Here is a 15,012-nt window from a genome sequence, read left to right on the forward strand (position 1 = left end):
GGTAATTGATATAATAAACAAAAGGCAACTTAATAGAATAATGGTTTTTAAACTTGTCCTACAAAGACAAGCATACTTCATTCTAGTCTTTGACTTCTCACCAAACTCTGCTGATTTCATTTCCAATTTCAAGTTATCTTTCTTTCTTCACTCATGTTTGAGCTAGTGTAATCAAACATCATAACTTTCTTTGGTTCTTTTTCCTTTCTTCTTCAAGTCTTTAATGAATCATTGTCATATAAATCATATGAATCGTTTGCCAAATAAAATCCTCTTCAATTTGTTTCTACTTTATTACTTTCTCTCTTTCTTCTGTTGTCCTCAATTCATCCTTCCTAATGAGCATCTCTCTGGCCTTGAGGACTGACCCAAACATGTCTTACAGAGGGCCCTTTGGGAGGAGAGAAGGCCTGTCATATGGTTCCATTTTAGGAAACCACCATACAATGGCTATATTGTTGAGATTATTCAATTAAGTAAAATTTCTTTTAACTTTGGTTTTCATTTTTTCATTTTCATTAAATGGCTACCTCTTCAAATCTTCACTTAGGGAAAAAATAATTTTTTCTTATTGCAGCTTGTAACTGTGCTCATACTCATAATACCTGTGATCCAGAATCTGGAGAATGTATCTGCCCTCCTCATACTCAAGGATTAAAGTGTGAAAATTGTGAGGATGAGTACTGGGGACATGATCCTGAGCTTGGATGCAAGGTATCGAAATTGCAAGGAAAAATTAATAAATGTGCATTTTGAAATTGTGAATCCCGCCTGATACCATGATGATGATATTCAATTAAAGCCTGCCCTTCCTTAATCTCAAAGCGCATTTACTTTTAGAGCCTGGAATATTATTTAGATTTGTTTATTTGCTTATTTATCTTATCTACTAAGATATTCAAATATTTTTAAGGTATGCTTATTTTGTCAATTTAACTTTCAGGAATCAAATCAGAAGAAATAAAACAAACAAATCACCCACAACCAATTCATTCTGTCTTTGTATTTTTGCAAGCTCTTATTGTGGACATTGAGGCTACTGTACTCCTCTATTCTAAAAGAGTTTTGTTTATAATTGATTCTTTATATATTTATGATATTTATATATAATATTTATGATAACATTTATGAACATCTATTGTGATTAATGGCAGCTAGGTGACGAAAAGGATGGCGTATTGAGCCTGGAGGCAGGAAGATATGAGTTCAAATCTGGTCCTAGACACTTACTAGCTGTGTGACCCTGGCCAAATCATTTGACCCCGTTTACCTCAGTTTCCTCATCTATAAAATGATCTGGAGAAGAAAATACTCCACTATCTTTGCCAAGAAAACCCTAAATGGGGTCATGAAGAGTCAGACATGACTGAAACAACTGAACAACAACAAATGATTTGATACTATAAAATGGATAGTTCGGTTTCTTTTAGAGATGGTACTAAGAAATTTGAGTTCCTAATATGAAGACTACACATTTTAATACCCTTTTAGATGTAATAATGAAATGAACGTATTCTTTCGAGTGAAAAGTGAAATAAATTGCTTCATTTTGAAGACATTTGTTCCATCATGATACTAGACTGTTGCCTAATTTGCTATAGGTAAAATATATGAGCTTCTCAGAGATTAGTGAAATGGCATCTTACTGAGGTCTGTATATTTGTAGGATATGGTTATTGTTAAAATTCTGACAGTTAAGCTTACTCTGTTTTGTAAACAAAGGAAAGTGAAGGTCAGCTACATAAGTTCTAAGACAATTCCTTAGTCAATCAATCAACCAACAATTCTACTTATCTTAGTTTAACACTAAAAATGCCTCTGCTGTGGATTAATCACAATGTTAGGGAAATGAAACTGTGTCCAGAGGAGTCACAAATGTCCAGATATAGTCCAAGGATTCATTTACATAGAATGCAAAGTGATGCCATGGGAGAATAGTAGGATAAAGCTTTACTTCTCCTTTGGGATTTTCCTCTAATGCTAATAATACATTATGAGAACTCAAAAGCAAGCAAAAACAAAAAGAAAATGCGCTCCATAAAACGATTACTCTTGTTTCCTTTAGGCTTGCAACTGCAGTAGCACAGGATCAACCAGTCATCAGTGTGATTTGTCAACTGGCCAGTGCCCCTGTAGACAGGAATACGGAGGCCAGAGCTGCAGTGAGTGTGCTGTAGGCTTCCAAGACTACCCAGATTGTATATCCTGTGACTGTGAAGTGAGTGGTACAAAAAGAGACACGTGTGATGAGGAACGAGGTGTTTGTAGTTGTGAAGAAGAAACAGGCACCTGTTTTTGCAAGGTATCCTCTGTAAACAAATTTCTTTTCCTTTCCCTTGTTCCATTTTTATATTTCTTCCTCTTCCCCCTTTCAAATCAACCACATACTTTGAAACTTTTCTCTCAGGGGCAACTCATGTTAGAAGAGTCAGCAGTAACTTGTGGGTCCTATTTAATGGAAATGTTGAGTCCTCTTTAACCTTAAACTCTGTGGGCACTTTGACGGAACAATGGCTGTCTTCTTTAAATGGGATTGTGATGGTTCGTAACAATAGTCAGAGTTGACAGTACCAGTCTGAACAACACAAACTGACTTCTCATTTGTTCCATTTGGCTGAGTAGCTAATCTGTTGTGAGTACAAAAGAATAAAATAGATTACCCAGATGCCAAGAAGATTTGTGGTTGAATAATATGCATGTGATTACATTATGTTATATGTGCTGGTCTAGAAATGAAGAAAATTAGTGGATATTTTGTATTTAATTAGAAAAGTAGAAAAGCAGTATTATATTTAGCTAACTATTCCTACCTGTTTTGTGCGGTAGGGATACTTTTAAAAAATCAATTTGAAATCATATTTTATTTATGATAAAATTCTACTTTTTTCCTAGATAGTTAAAATAAAATGCCAAAGTTAATTTTGCTTTTTTAAAAAAAGAATTACGTAGGATTTCTTAATTCCTAAAATACATGTAGTTCTCATCATTTCTTGAAAGCACTCTAAATTCAAGCCAAATTGGACCATTAGCTGTCTCCCAACCTTTATGTTTCTACTGCCATCTCTGTACCTTCCCAGAAATCATTCCCTATGCCTTGAAGGCACTGTCTCCTGTCTTTGCCTCTCAATGCTTGGCTTCCTTCATGGTTCAGTTTTGGTGCCACCAAATGTCTAGATTCTCCTAGATATCAGGGATCTCTCTCCCGCTTCGGATTTCCTTGCATTTATTGAGGTACATGTTCTATCCCCCGCGTAAGTCTATCAATTCCTTGACGGGATGGAATGTATACCTCATTTTTGTTTCTGTGTGCCCAGCACATTCTACAAGAACCTTGTGTGGAGGGGACATAATAAATATTTGTTGAGTTGAATTGAATATCTTGGAAAAAAAGTAAAAGAGAAAAGAATTTCACTGTGAATACCTAGAGGAAAGAAAAAATGGGAAATAACATTAGGAACAAACTACTTTGCTTTAGAGATAGAGCTTCCTTTACCTTTTCTAAGACAAATTATTTAGAAGGTATTTAAACATATTCTCCTCTGTTCTCGTTCTCTCTCTCCCTCCCTCCCTCCTCCCTCCCTTTCTCTCCTCTCGTCTCTCTGTGTATGTCTCTTTCTCCCTCTCTTTCTACCTTTCTTTGTCTTTCTCTCTGATTCTCCTGTCTCTTTCTCTCCCTCTTTCCCGCTGTCTATCTCTCTTCTGTGTCTCTGTTTGTCTCTCTGTCTCTTACACACACACACACACACACACACACACACACACACACACACACACACACACACGAGTATACTTAACCAAATACATCAAAGGGAAAAGTTTTTTTTTCTTCTTTATATTTTCCTTCATTGATCTTGTTGGTGAATATCCCAAAAACTGATCTATGCTTTTGTTTTTAAGGCTTACTGTTTGATTTTCCTCTAGACTCTTTCATTTCCACTTTAATTACTTATATTTAACAGAATATTATGAATTCAATGTAAAATTAGTCTGTGCTAATTTTTATTTGGAGTTTTGAAGCACATTTTAGGCAGCATGATGGCACAGTGGTTACAGTGCTGGACTTGGAGTCTGGAAGAACTGAGTTCAAATCCAGTTTCAGATACTTACTAGCTGTCTAATTTGGGGCAAACCACTTAACCTTTCATAGGGATCATAATAACACCTACCTCACAGAATTGTTCTGAGGATCAAATGAGATAACATTTGTAAAACACTTTGCAAAACTTAAAGCACTGTGTATTTTTGGCAGATCTTAAAGGATCAGAAACATATGTTTTTTGGTTTTGGAATTAATCTAGCATGTTGGATTATACTTGTGAAACTATCTATAAAAACTCATGGAAACTGTCACATGCTCTTAGGTCTGACTTCTGAAAACTTTCGTTGTTTAATGTTAATGTCTTGGAGTTTATACCCCTAATGCATATAATGTGTTTGGAAACATTTTCCAATTCTCAGAGTAAAAGAGTTTGAATCTTTTTTCTCCTTTAGGAAAATGTGTTTGGTCTTCACTGCAGTGAATGTAAGACGGGAACTTTCGCCCTCCATGATGACAACCCTTTGGGCTGCTCTCCTTGTTTCTGTTTTGGGGTGACACGCTTCTGTTCAGAATTAGAAGGATATGTTAGAATCCCTGTAAGTAATATAACTTTACATTTGAATTTTGCCATTTCATATGTATTGGTAAATATTTTCCACCTTTTTCATAGCAGGAACGATGTGCAGAGACATCGAGACTAATAAATTAAATCTTATTATTTTGTCAAGACAACTTTTAGAGACTTGGCATTTGGGGTTGGAATCATTAAAAGTTTTTGCTCCTCTCATAACCGGCAGTGGAAATAAAAAGAAACAGAAAAGAGAAAACACAGTATAATGTTGAACTGGAAAATTGAAGAAAAAGATTTTAGCCACCAACTTACTGCCCAACTTTTTAAGCAAGTTATTTAACCTCTAAATTTGTTTCCTTGTCTATAATGTGAGGGAACTAGATGAGAATCATATGAGATGTTGTCTGAGGTCCTTTCCTGATTAAAAACATTATGATTTTTTTCTCCTCAGTCCTAATAGTTCTTCACTTGTTTGCTGTATTTGACACTATAGACCACCCCCTCATTTTGGATACTTTTGCCTCCCTGGGTTTTCATGATATTCCATTGGTCCTACTAGTAACTGTCTCATTTTCTTTTGTGGGGTCATATTCTATGTCCTGCCCTGCCAGGGGCCGCCCCAGGGATCTGCCCTAAACCTTCTCCTCTTTGTCTCTGTGTACTCTCTTTTCCTGATGTCTTTATGATTATTTCTATGTAGATAACTCCCACAGTTCATTTCTCCTCTGAGCTCCGGTCCTTTATCACCAGCTGCCTGCTGTACATCTCCACCTGACTGTCTCATAGGCATCTCATTCTAACTATATCAAAAAGAATTATTATCTTTGCCACTGCAACCTCCTTACTTCTCTATTTCTGTCAAAGAAAACATCTTCCAGTCAGCTAGGCCTACACCCATTCACTTGCACTAACCCCATCTAAAAAGTTGCCAAATTTTGTCTATCTTCCCATCGTCCCTCACATCCACCCCTTTCCCTCTCCTCACACAGAAACCTCCCTCATCTAGGCAAGCATCACACTTCAAGTGGACTATTCTGTCAGCCTCCTGATTAGCCTCCCTGCCTCAAGGCTTTCCACTTTCCAATCCATCCTCCATCTAGTTCTCAGGTTGATATCCCTAAAAACACATGTCTGACCACATCATGTGATCAAGAAGTTTCCGTGCCCCCATCATCTCTAGGATAAAATGCAAACTTCACCACCTGGCATTTGAAGCTCTTTACAATCTGATTCCAACCTACTTTTCTAAGCTTATTGGACTTTACTCCCTTCCACACTCTGCATTACAACAGTCTGTTTGCTCTTTTCCATTTGCAATGTTTTATCTCCTACCTCCATGCTTTAGCACCTTCTGTCTTCTATGCCTGGAACGTTCTTCCTTCTCATCTCCCCTCTTAGAATTCCAGATCTCCTCAAGGCTCAGTTCATTGCTATCTCTTCCAAGAGACCTCCACTCCTCCACCCTCTTGCGAGCTCTCCTTAAATCATTTTTTTATTCATCTCATATGTATTTTTTATTTTTAAGATCTATGTACAGATTGTTTTTCCCCAGTAGAATGTAAGCTTCTTGGGGGTAGAAACTTTTTTTTCCTTTGTACCCCCCAGTACCTAATACAGTGTCTGGCTTAATAATTGCTTATTGAATTGAATGGATTTCTATGATCCCAACCCATTCCATTTTCCTGCAGTTAATGAGTGAGATAAGTTACAGTAGTACAGGAGGCTTGAAATATGTGTTAAAGCATGATTTTGAGATTTCAGTTTTTAGTTTTGCCCCCTTAGGTCATATAACTGGTAGTTATTGATATAACAATTTATAGGGTGCAACAGCTTGAAGTATTTTCAAGAATTTTAATCCTCGTGTTTATGTTAAACATGTAATTGCTTCACGTACTAATCTGACAAATTAGTTATCTTCTATCTTACTGTTCGTTTATTTATTTGTAAAACTCTTTTCTGTCCTTGAAATTCATATGTATTATTCATTAGCACTTGTGATCATAGTGGCTTTTTTTCTTTGATATATAGATAACCCTCACCCCAGATCAGTCTATTCTGCGTGTGGTTTCCCAAAGCAATCTGGAGGGAACGATAGAGGGAGTGTATTACCAGCACCCTGAGGTTTTATTGGATGCTGCCACTGTCAGGCAGCATGTGAATGCAGAACCTTTTTACTGGAGGCTACCCAATCAATTTCTGGGAGACCAGGTAAGAGATGACATTTAGAGGCAATATCGATTTTCCTGAGAGCAGAGAAGATAATTTAAAATTGGAATGGAGAAATATAATTAGCTGACTTATAAACAAAGAAAAATATAATTTTTCCTTTATAGATTAGTGAAACTTTTTTTTGGAGGGAGGAAGGCAGGGCAATTGGGGTTAAGTGACTTGCCCAATGTCACACAGCTAATAAGTGTCTGAGGCCGGATTTGAACTCAGGTCCTCCTGACTCCAGAGCCGGTGCTCTACTCACTGTGCGTCCTAGCTGCCTTGGAACTTTTTTTTTTTTAACATATAACATTCACTTGACAGCATTCACTGTCAAGAGTCCTGAATCAAATTTTGAAAACCTCACCAAAGCTACTGATTTTTATTTTTAGTCCCTTTAGGGTGAAACTACCTGATAATAGATTCTATCTAGAAGCAACTAGATGTGCAGTGGATAAAGTGCTAGGGTTGGAGTCAGAAAGACCTGAGTTCCAATCCAGCCTCAGACACTTAATAGCTGTGTAACATTGGGCAAGTTTTTCTGTCTCTCACAGTTTCCAAAACTGTAAAATTGAGATAATAATAGTACCTATCTCCCAGGATTGTTTTAAGGATCAAATGATATAATATTTATAAAGTGAGTAGCAACTGTGCTTGGCACATAGTAGGCACTTAATAAATGCTTGTTTCCTTCCTTCCTATTTTTTAAAAGTGACATTCACATTTAGGTTATACTGAGATCAGAAGTACATGTGTTTGTTCAAAATATAAAGTATTTAGAGTAGGTACAAATAAAATTCTTCCAAGAAAATGCTTTTCTAAGTCAAAGGAGCTTGAAAAATGATTATTCAGTAACCTTCATTTTGAGACAATTCTATTGGCTGCCATTTGAAATATCACCCAGAAGAACCATTGCTATAACCAGCCTTGCCATTTATAATTAATCAGAAATAGAAAGTGAAATTCTTTTATGCTCTTAAGTCTGTGTCCTAAAAATGTTTGTTCCCAATCTTATGATTAAAATGTAGTTATAAACTATAACTAAATGTTCATGAGAACTTTTTCTAAAAAATTATCTTCCTCTGCAGCTGTATAATACTTAGTATGGAGTACCCTAAGGAAAAAAAAAGCTTAGTTTGTAATAGAGATTCATGGTTTCATGTTCAATCCTCTTTTTCTGTTTTTCTTTTTATGGAAATGTTTATGTTTAATGGTATTTGTCAGGTTCATGATAAAAAAGAAAAATTGGAGAGGAAAGTTTAAAAGAAAGAAGAGAAACTTCTAAACAGTAGGAAATATTGGGGAATAAATATTGCATGCCTTTTAACATCTGACAACTGAAAGACATGGAGAAAAAATATTTTAAGAATAGCTACATAACCTTGATAAAAGACCTTTTAAAATTAAATTCTTAAAATTTTATTGTGAGTTTAAAAAATAATGGCAGGAACTTTAAAGTAAAATATTTTTAAGTCAATACTCTTTTACAGAAATAAATATAACAATTTGTCTTTTGAACAGCTCATGGCCTATGGTGGAAAACTGAAGTACACAGTGGCTTTTTATTCATCAGATGGCATTGGGACTTACAACTTAGAGCCACAGATTCTGATCAAGGGTGGCCGCACCAGTAAGCTTGTCATTTATGTGAACATCCCTGCTCCAGAGAATGGAGTGAGAAAGGAACAAGAAGTAGACATGAAGGAGGTGAATAGAATAAATATAAATAATTAATAAATAAAATAAAAAGAATTCTTAGATTCTTTGAGAAATGTAAAACTATCTATTATCACATTAACGAGTTGGTTAAAATTATAGTACTGGACATATGAAAAAAGATGAAGAGTATCTTTCATGAATTGTGAACACTATGAGGCTGGGGAGGTGTTTGGAAAATGGTCTAAACTTTATAGCCTCAAAGGAATCTAAGTTCACTTTAATTAGGTTCAGTAGTAAAGGATTCTTGAATTCTTTTCATGGTATGATGGTCATTAGGGCACGAACATGGGCAAGAAGAAGGTCTCCAAATCTGGCTTGAATGTGAGGATTGTTTAGTGTACTCTGTGTTGGGGAAACTTGGCTGGTGCTGGGCACAGAAATATGTACAGATGGGTATTTTGGGGAATTACTATGAAAAGAATACTTCCTTTATGTGTGAATATGCCAGTGGAAATTTTGGGGGGTGAATTTTTCTTTGATCGAATATATTTCTCATCCACAGAATATTTGGAAATATTTTAACTCTGTGTCTGAAAAGTCTGTAACACATTCAGACTTTATGTCAATTCTTAGCAACATTGATTATATTCTTATCAAAGCCTCATATGGTCAAGGATTAATACAGAGCAGGTAGGACATTCTTAACTTACACTTCTAAATTTTTCAAATATCTCTCTTCTCCCTGAGACAGAAATTTTTAAAAAATGATCTTCTCTATCTCCTGCCTTGCTTCTATATTAACTCAATGCTTTTCTTTGTGTGTATTATCCCTTCCTTGTTCTACCACTAATTAGCCATGTGACCTTGGGAAAATCATTTAATTTTTTGAGACCTTAGTTTCCTCACCAATGAAGTATTTGAGGCGGAGAGAAGAGTAGAGGAAGTGTATGGTTTAAGCTATCTTAAATACTCTCTAGCTCTGTAAATTTCCAGGATTCTTTTCTATCATAAAAACCATGTAGAACATTAGCCCATTTTTTACATGAAGTAATATAGTAATATATGTGAAAATCACCTAAAAAATAAGGCTAGAAATGGAAAGCAACCATTCCTGGAGGAAATACATTTTTTGGGGGGAGAGGCAGAGGCAATTGGGATTAAATGACTTGCCCAGGGTCACGCAGCTAGTGTCTGTTTGAACTCAGGTTCTACTGGCTCTAGGGCCAGTGCTCTAATCGCTGCACCATTTAGCTGCCCCTCTTGGGGAATATCATTTTTGTGGTCTGTGAAATTGGAAATTTAGGCAAAAACCACATCAGAGGACAGCAAGGCAATGACAGAATAGTCTCCTGTGACATTTAGGTGAGATTTGTTGTAATCTGCTAATAATGTAATTATGGGGTAAGGTACAGCAATATTGCACAACTACAAAATACTCTTAACAACACAATAACAGCAACACCAATAATAATAGCCATCTCTTGGTATTTTTTCCGTCTTTTTAGGGGATGAAGTGGGACACAATGAGAAATTCAGAGAAGGGTAGAATGAGCATTGCTTATTCTTCATTAATATGTTAGTCTATTAATGCTTAATTTGTTTAATTTTTTGCCCAGCTAGTCAATATCTCTAGAGTGCTTTAATCCCACTTCTCTTAAATTGTTGGATTTTTTAAAAATTTTGTATATCACTACCTTTACTCTGATGGTAGTATCAATGTACTTTAGCACACTTCATTTGCATTCCTGGGAAGGAAATCTCCTACATGAGGAGGAAAAACTGTGGTTTTCTACTATACGCTAAATTTTCTAACATACATAAACCACATAAATTTGCACCGACCAACACCACATCACGATGATGTCCCTAGTAAAATATCACTAAACTTCACCCAGTGCTGTGAAGCTTTGCTATAACAGTGTTGCTTTGATAATATTTATAAAATTGCTCCATTGCCTCCTATAAAGATTTGGGGTTTCTTTGACTAATGTTGTCTTTTTGTAGATTCAATTAATGACCTCACATTTTACTTGCGATGTGATGATGCTCAGTCATTTCAGTCATATCTGACTCTTCATGACCCTATTTGGGGTTTTCTTGGTAAAGATGTTGGAGTGGTTTTCCATTTCCTTCTCCAGCCCATTTTACAGTTGAGGAAACTGAGGTAAACAGGATTAAATGACTTGCCCAAGGTCACAGCTGATAAGTGTCTAAGGCCATATTTGAATTCAAGAAAAGGAGTCTTCCTGCCTCTAGGCCTGGCACTGTGCCACCAAGCTGCTTTCATGATACTTGTATCTAAGTCTTATTTTTTTTCTAAATTCTTAATGACCTGTTTCCTAGAATTGCAAATATCTCAATGGAAATTGGAGTAAAGGCTGAAGAGATGCACTCCAATAGACAGGTTGCATACCTGTTAGAGAATTGTGACTGCCCTCCTGGATATGCTGGACTCTCATGTCAGGTACCAAATAACTGTTGGAAATGGTTTTTAGCATTTCCTTATTTTGAGTAAAAATGCATTTCTTCACTGTCACTACCCAGTCTAAAGAAGGCTCAAATACCTCTTCTTTTCTATCTCTCCATAGGACTGTGCCCCTGGGTACCACAGGGCAAAACTTCCAGAAGCTGGTGTCAGAGAACCCCGCCCTCTGATAGCACCATGCATTCCATGCCATTGCAACAACCACACTGAGACCTGTGATCCGGAGACTGGGAAGTGCCTGGTATGTGGCTTGTTCCAGATGTTCTCACTTGGCTAGATTTAATTAATTTGACAGATTAAATTAAATTTAAAATAGATTTGGTTATTATTCTTCATCTCCATTCATACGTATCCCTGTATACTGAGCTTCCTTTGCATAAACTTCAAATCTGACAGCCATTTCTAACAGAAGACCTTGATGGATGTGCTTGTGCCATTAAGGGAATGGAGATATTTTTTTCTGGGTATTTAATCATTTCACTAATAAGGCCAAGAGGTTATTAATAAAAGGATGGTCTTTTGGCCATATCTCTTAGACCAAAGACCAAAATGGAAATATTTTGTGAATTTAACTTTTTAACAGAATTTTTGCTTGCGTATATCAAAATGGCAGACTTTGATAATGAGTCATTTGGTTTTTCATGCTTAGTCTCACTGATTATTAATATTCAGGATCAGCCTAAGTGATCTGATTTGATGAGGAGACTGGTCTCAAAAGTTACCACCTCATTCAAGCCTTGTAATATCAAAATTCTACCTTCAGAGATCAGTTTCTTTGTGTAAAGCATAGTCCTCTCCTTGAAATTCCCTTGTAAAATGCAAGTATTTCTAGAAGGAGACTGCACAATAGGTAGTAAAAAATTTAAAAATTAAAAAAGCCTTAGCTTAAGTTTCTATGAGATATTTTTCCTCCAGAATTGGACAAATTCCAGGTAACATGAGAGTCCTCATTCTCTCAAATGGTGGAAAGAAGTGCATACGCTGGAAGTGGGAGGATAACGAAGACAAAGCATCCTTTTAGACTCAGGCTTGACTACATTATTTCTAATCCTGCATTCTTCTGCACTCCTGAAGTCTCCTTTTGGGCAATAATTTGTGTGGTAATATGGTAACATGGCAACATAAACAATCATGATGAAAGGTTCAGAATGTGTACAAAATATAAAAAGATGACTAGACATTGTCATTCTCATAAATTATTTTTAAAATCTATATTTCAAAGCAAATTAACAGAATGTGACCTGGGGCTCCTGGCCTTTAATATTCTTTTCTGTATTTGGTAGAGAGTCAACATGGAATACTGATAGAGGGCTGGCCTCAGTCAAGACATCCTTCCACTGCCAGATACTGATTGGGCAGGTTTTTTAATCTTTCATTGCTCTGGACGCCTCTCTATGAGGTTGCAGAGAAGATGCAAATAGCTTACATTGGTAGAGAGAGTTCTTTATTTGGGAATTACCCATGTTAATGAAATGGCAGGCCTCTAGTCCTTATCCTATTAGATTCTTTAGTTCTTTTAATACAATAGTATTTTCATTGTCTGTCTCTTGTCTTATACTGTAATTTCCCTATTACTTGAGAGAATGTTTCTAAGGAGTTGTGATGGCTAAAAACATAACTTTGCAGCCTGCATAGTGATAAACATATCTTGTTTTCAGTTGCAGATATTTTTACTTTTTTATTTTTAGAGGGGGGAGGCAGAGCAATTGGGGTTAATCGACTTGCCCGAGGTCACACAGCTAGTAAGTGTGTCAAGTGTCTGAGGCTGGATTTGAACTCAGGTCCTCCTGACTCCAGGGCCGGTGCTCTACTCACTGTACCACCTCTAATTGCAGATATTAATGACAAATCTTTCCATCAATAATATTGTGATTCTGTCATAATGTTATTAAAATTTTTAAAGGTAAAAATGATGAACTGGTTACTTTGAGCGTACTACATGCAGGTCATGTATTCTATTCTTGGAGTCCTTAAATAAATTGCTTAATAAAGGCATTAGGTGTAAAGCACCCACTTTGCCCATTTTATTTTGCCTGCCTACCTTTTCAAAGTAAAATGTACTCCCAAGTTTCTGATAACACATAGTTTATAGGTAACAGCTATAAATTTATTCAACTCTTCTGAATTTCCCGATTTATTTTTAGCCCCTTTTGAATTATTGAAAAATCTTTAATAAAAACTTGTAAAGATCAGAATAGAAATGAAGTGAGCACACCAGAAAATGCATATAAGGGGGAAGAGAGAATGAAACATATGGAGCATGAGATTTCTCTTCCCTTGCTGTGTGTTAGGAACAACAAAATATGCTGATACTGAGTATAACAATAATAGCAACAGCTAGCATTTGTATCGCACTTTAAGGCTGGCAGAGTGCTTCGCAATAATTATCTCATTTGAGCCTCACAACCCTGGGAGGTAGGTGCTATTATTACCCCATTTCACAGACAAGGAAACTGAGGCAGGCAGCATTAAGTGATTTGCTCAGAGGCACAGATCTGGGAAATATCTGAGGCAGAATTTGAATTAAAGTCTTCCCAGCCCCCTGTCCAGTGCTCTAGCCATTAAACCACTCAGCTGGCTATGATTGATAAATATCATACCTTTTAAGGATTCATGATTTCATTGGTACTTTCTGCACCCACCATATTTCAATCCATCTTCATCTCAGTAGACTAGTTGGAGAGGAAATAAAAAACATAACCTTAATTGTCTCAGAGCTAGCCATGTAGGGTTGAACTTATCTGAGTTCATCCTTAAATAATGGAGTGTGTCATCAGTCTTGGTTTGAGGCCCTTCCAGGTTGATGTTGCCCATCAGAGGCTACTGGCATAGCCATTATAACACCAAATCACCTGAGTCAGGTCTAGAGTTTCAACTTCAAGCAACTTTCCTCAACCCTGTTTTCTTTTTACACTTCCTTCTGTACATTTTTCAAACCCTGCTTGCTTCTCTCTCCTCTTTGCCCTGACAAAGGGGCGATTACGAGAATGGCCTTCCTAAGTAACAAGGTTGCACTGTTTAGGTCTTGGAATTAGTGAAATAGAATCTCTTAAATGGCTTATAACTTTTATGAGGGAGGACTTTAGGGGATCATTATGGATAAGCACTAATGCTGCATTCTATATTTGCATTGGAAATGTATCCTGTTAGAGGAATCCACCATCTTGTGAAATTATTTTTGCAAATACTTATATAGTTAGATAGATCTCTGTGGGTGTGTGTGTGTGTGTGTGTGTATATATATGTATTTCCATAATACCTTTTTCCATTACTAGGGGGGAAAACCCTGTTGAGGTGGCAGAGAAATACTTTAGGGAAGAAAAAAATCCATTAAGAGCCTTGCTCATCAAGTACTTACCTATTTGTTATCAATATTTTATTTTTGGATAATAGAACTGCAGAGATAACACAGCTGGTGATCATTGCAATGTGTGTGCTCCAGGGTACTATGGAAAAGTACTTGGCTTTGCTGATGACTGCTCTCTTTGTGCCTGTCCCAGAACCAATGCCAGGTAAGTATGGGGTGGATCTGATTTCTCTACATACTAAAGGTAAATGAATGGCATTTTCACTTGTATCCATAGTAGCTATTCATATATGGATCAATGGTTTGAATTGTTTATTACTCATTCAAAGAATTAGTATAAACTAGATGTCATTTATGCAGTTTAATATGTTCACATGCTTCTATCAAAGATTAAATCAGAAAAAAATATGTGTCTAGCATCATCTTAACACAAGAAATTAGTCCACCTAAGTATAACTTTCATTCCTTAAAGGGCATTGACAGTTCTATATTTACAAACTTGAAAGTATCCATTACTCTGATAATTTATTTGAGAAATCTACTCATCAAAATTCAAGGGTCAACTGTTCTCCTGGAAAGGTTTTCTAATTAATATAGATCAATCACTAATCTATTAACATCCTTTTTTCCTAAGTTTGCATTTTTTTTTTATAAATTCACATTTTTTTTCTAAATGCATATATTTGCTATATATTCATTTAAGTATTTATTGAGTGACCCTTATGTACATAATAACTTGGCAG

At 36.1% G+C, this 15,012-nt stretch overlaps 1 protein-coding gene across 1 annotated transcript in view; it reads left to right on the forward strand.

Annotated features, from left to right (window-relative positions):
* The window catches only part of LAMA1 (laminin subunit alpha 1), a 193,764-nt gene that overhangs the window by 101,876 nt on the left and 76,876 nt on the right, over positions 1 to 15,012 (forward strand). The window contains exons 22-30 of the mRNA XM_036764599.1: positions 578 to 714; positions 2,066 to 2,302; positions 4,492 to 4,635; positions 6,639 to 6,818; positions 8,340 to 8,525; positions 9,040 to 9,167; positions 10,821 to 10,941; positions 11,066 to 11,203; positions 14,356 to 14,474. Of these exons, the coding sequence (XP_036620494.1) occupies positions 578 to 714; positions 2,066 to 2,302; positions 4,492 to 4,635; positions 6,639 to 6,818; positions 8,340 to 8,525; positions 9,040 to 9,167; positions 10,821 to 10,941; positions 11,066 to 11,203; positions 14,356 to 14,474 (1,390 nt within the window). The remainder of the gene's footprint in view (positions 1 to 577; positions 715 to 2,065; positions 2,303 to 4,491; positions 4,636 to 6,638; positions 6,819 to 8,339; positions 8,526 to 9,039; positions 9,168 to 10,820; positions 10,942 to 11,065; positions 11,204 to 14,355; positions 14,475 to 15,012) is intronic.

This window comes from Trichosurus vulpecula, chromosome 1 (genome assembly GCF_011100635.1).
Source record: "Trichosurus vulpecula isolate mTriVul1 chromosome 1, mTriVul1.pri, whole genome shotgun sequence".
Classification (NCBI taxonomy): Eukaryota; Metazoa; Chordata; class Mammalia; order Diprotodontia; family Phalangeridae; genus Trichosurus; species Trichosurus vulpecula.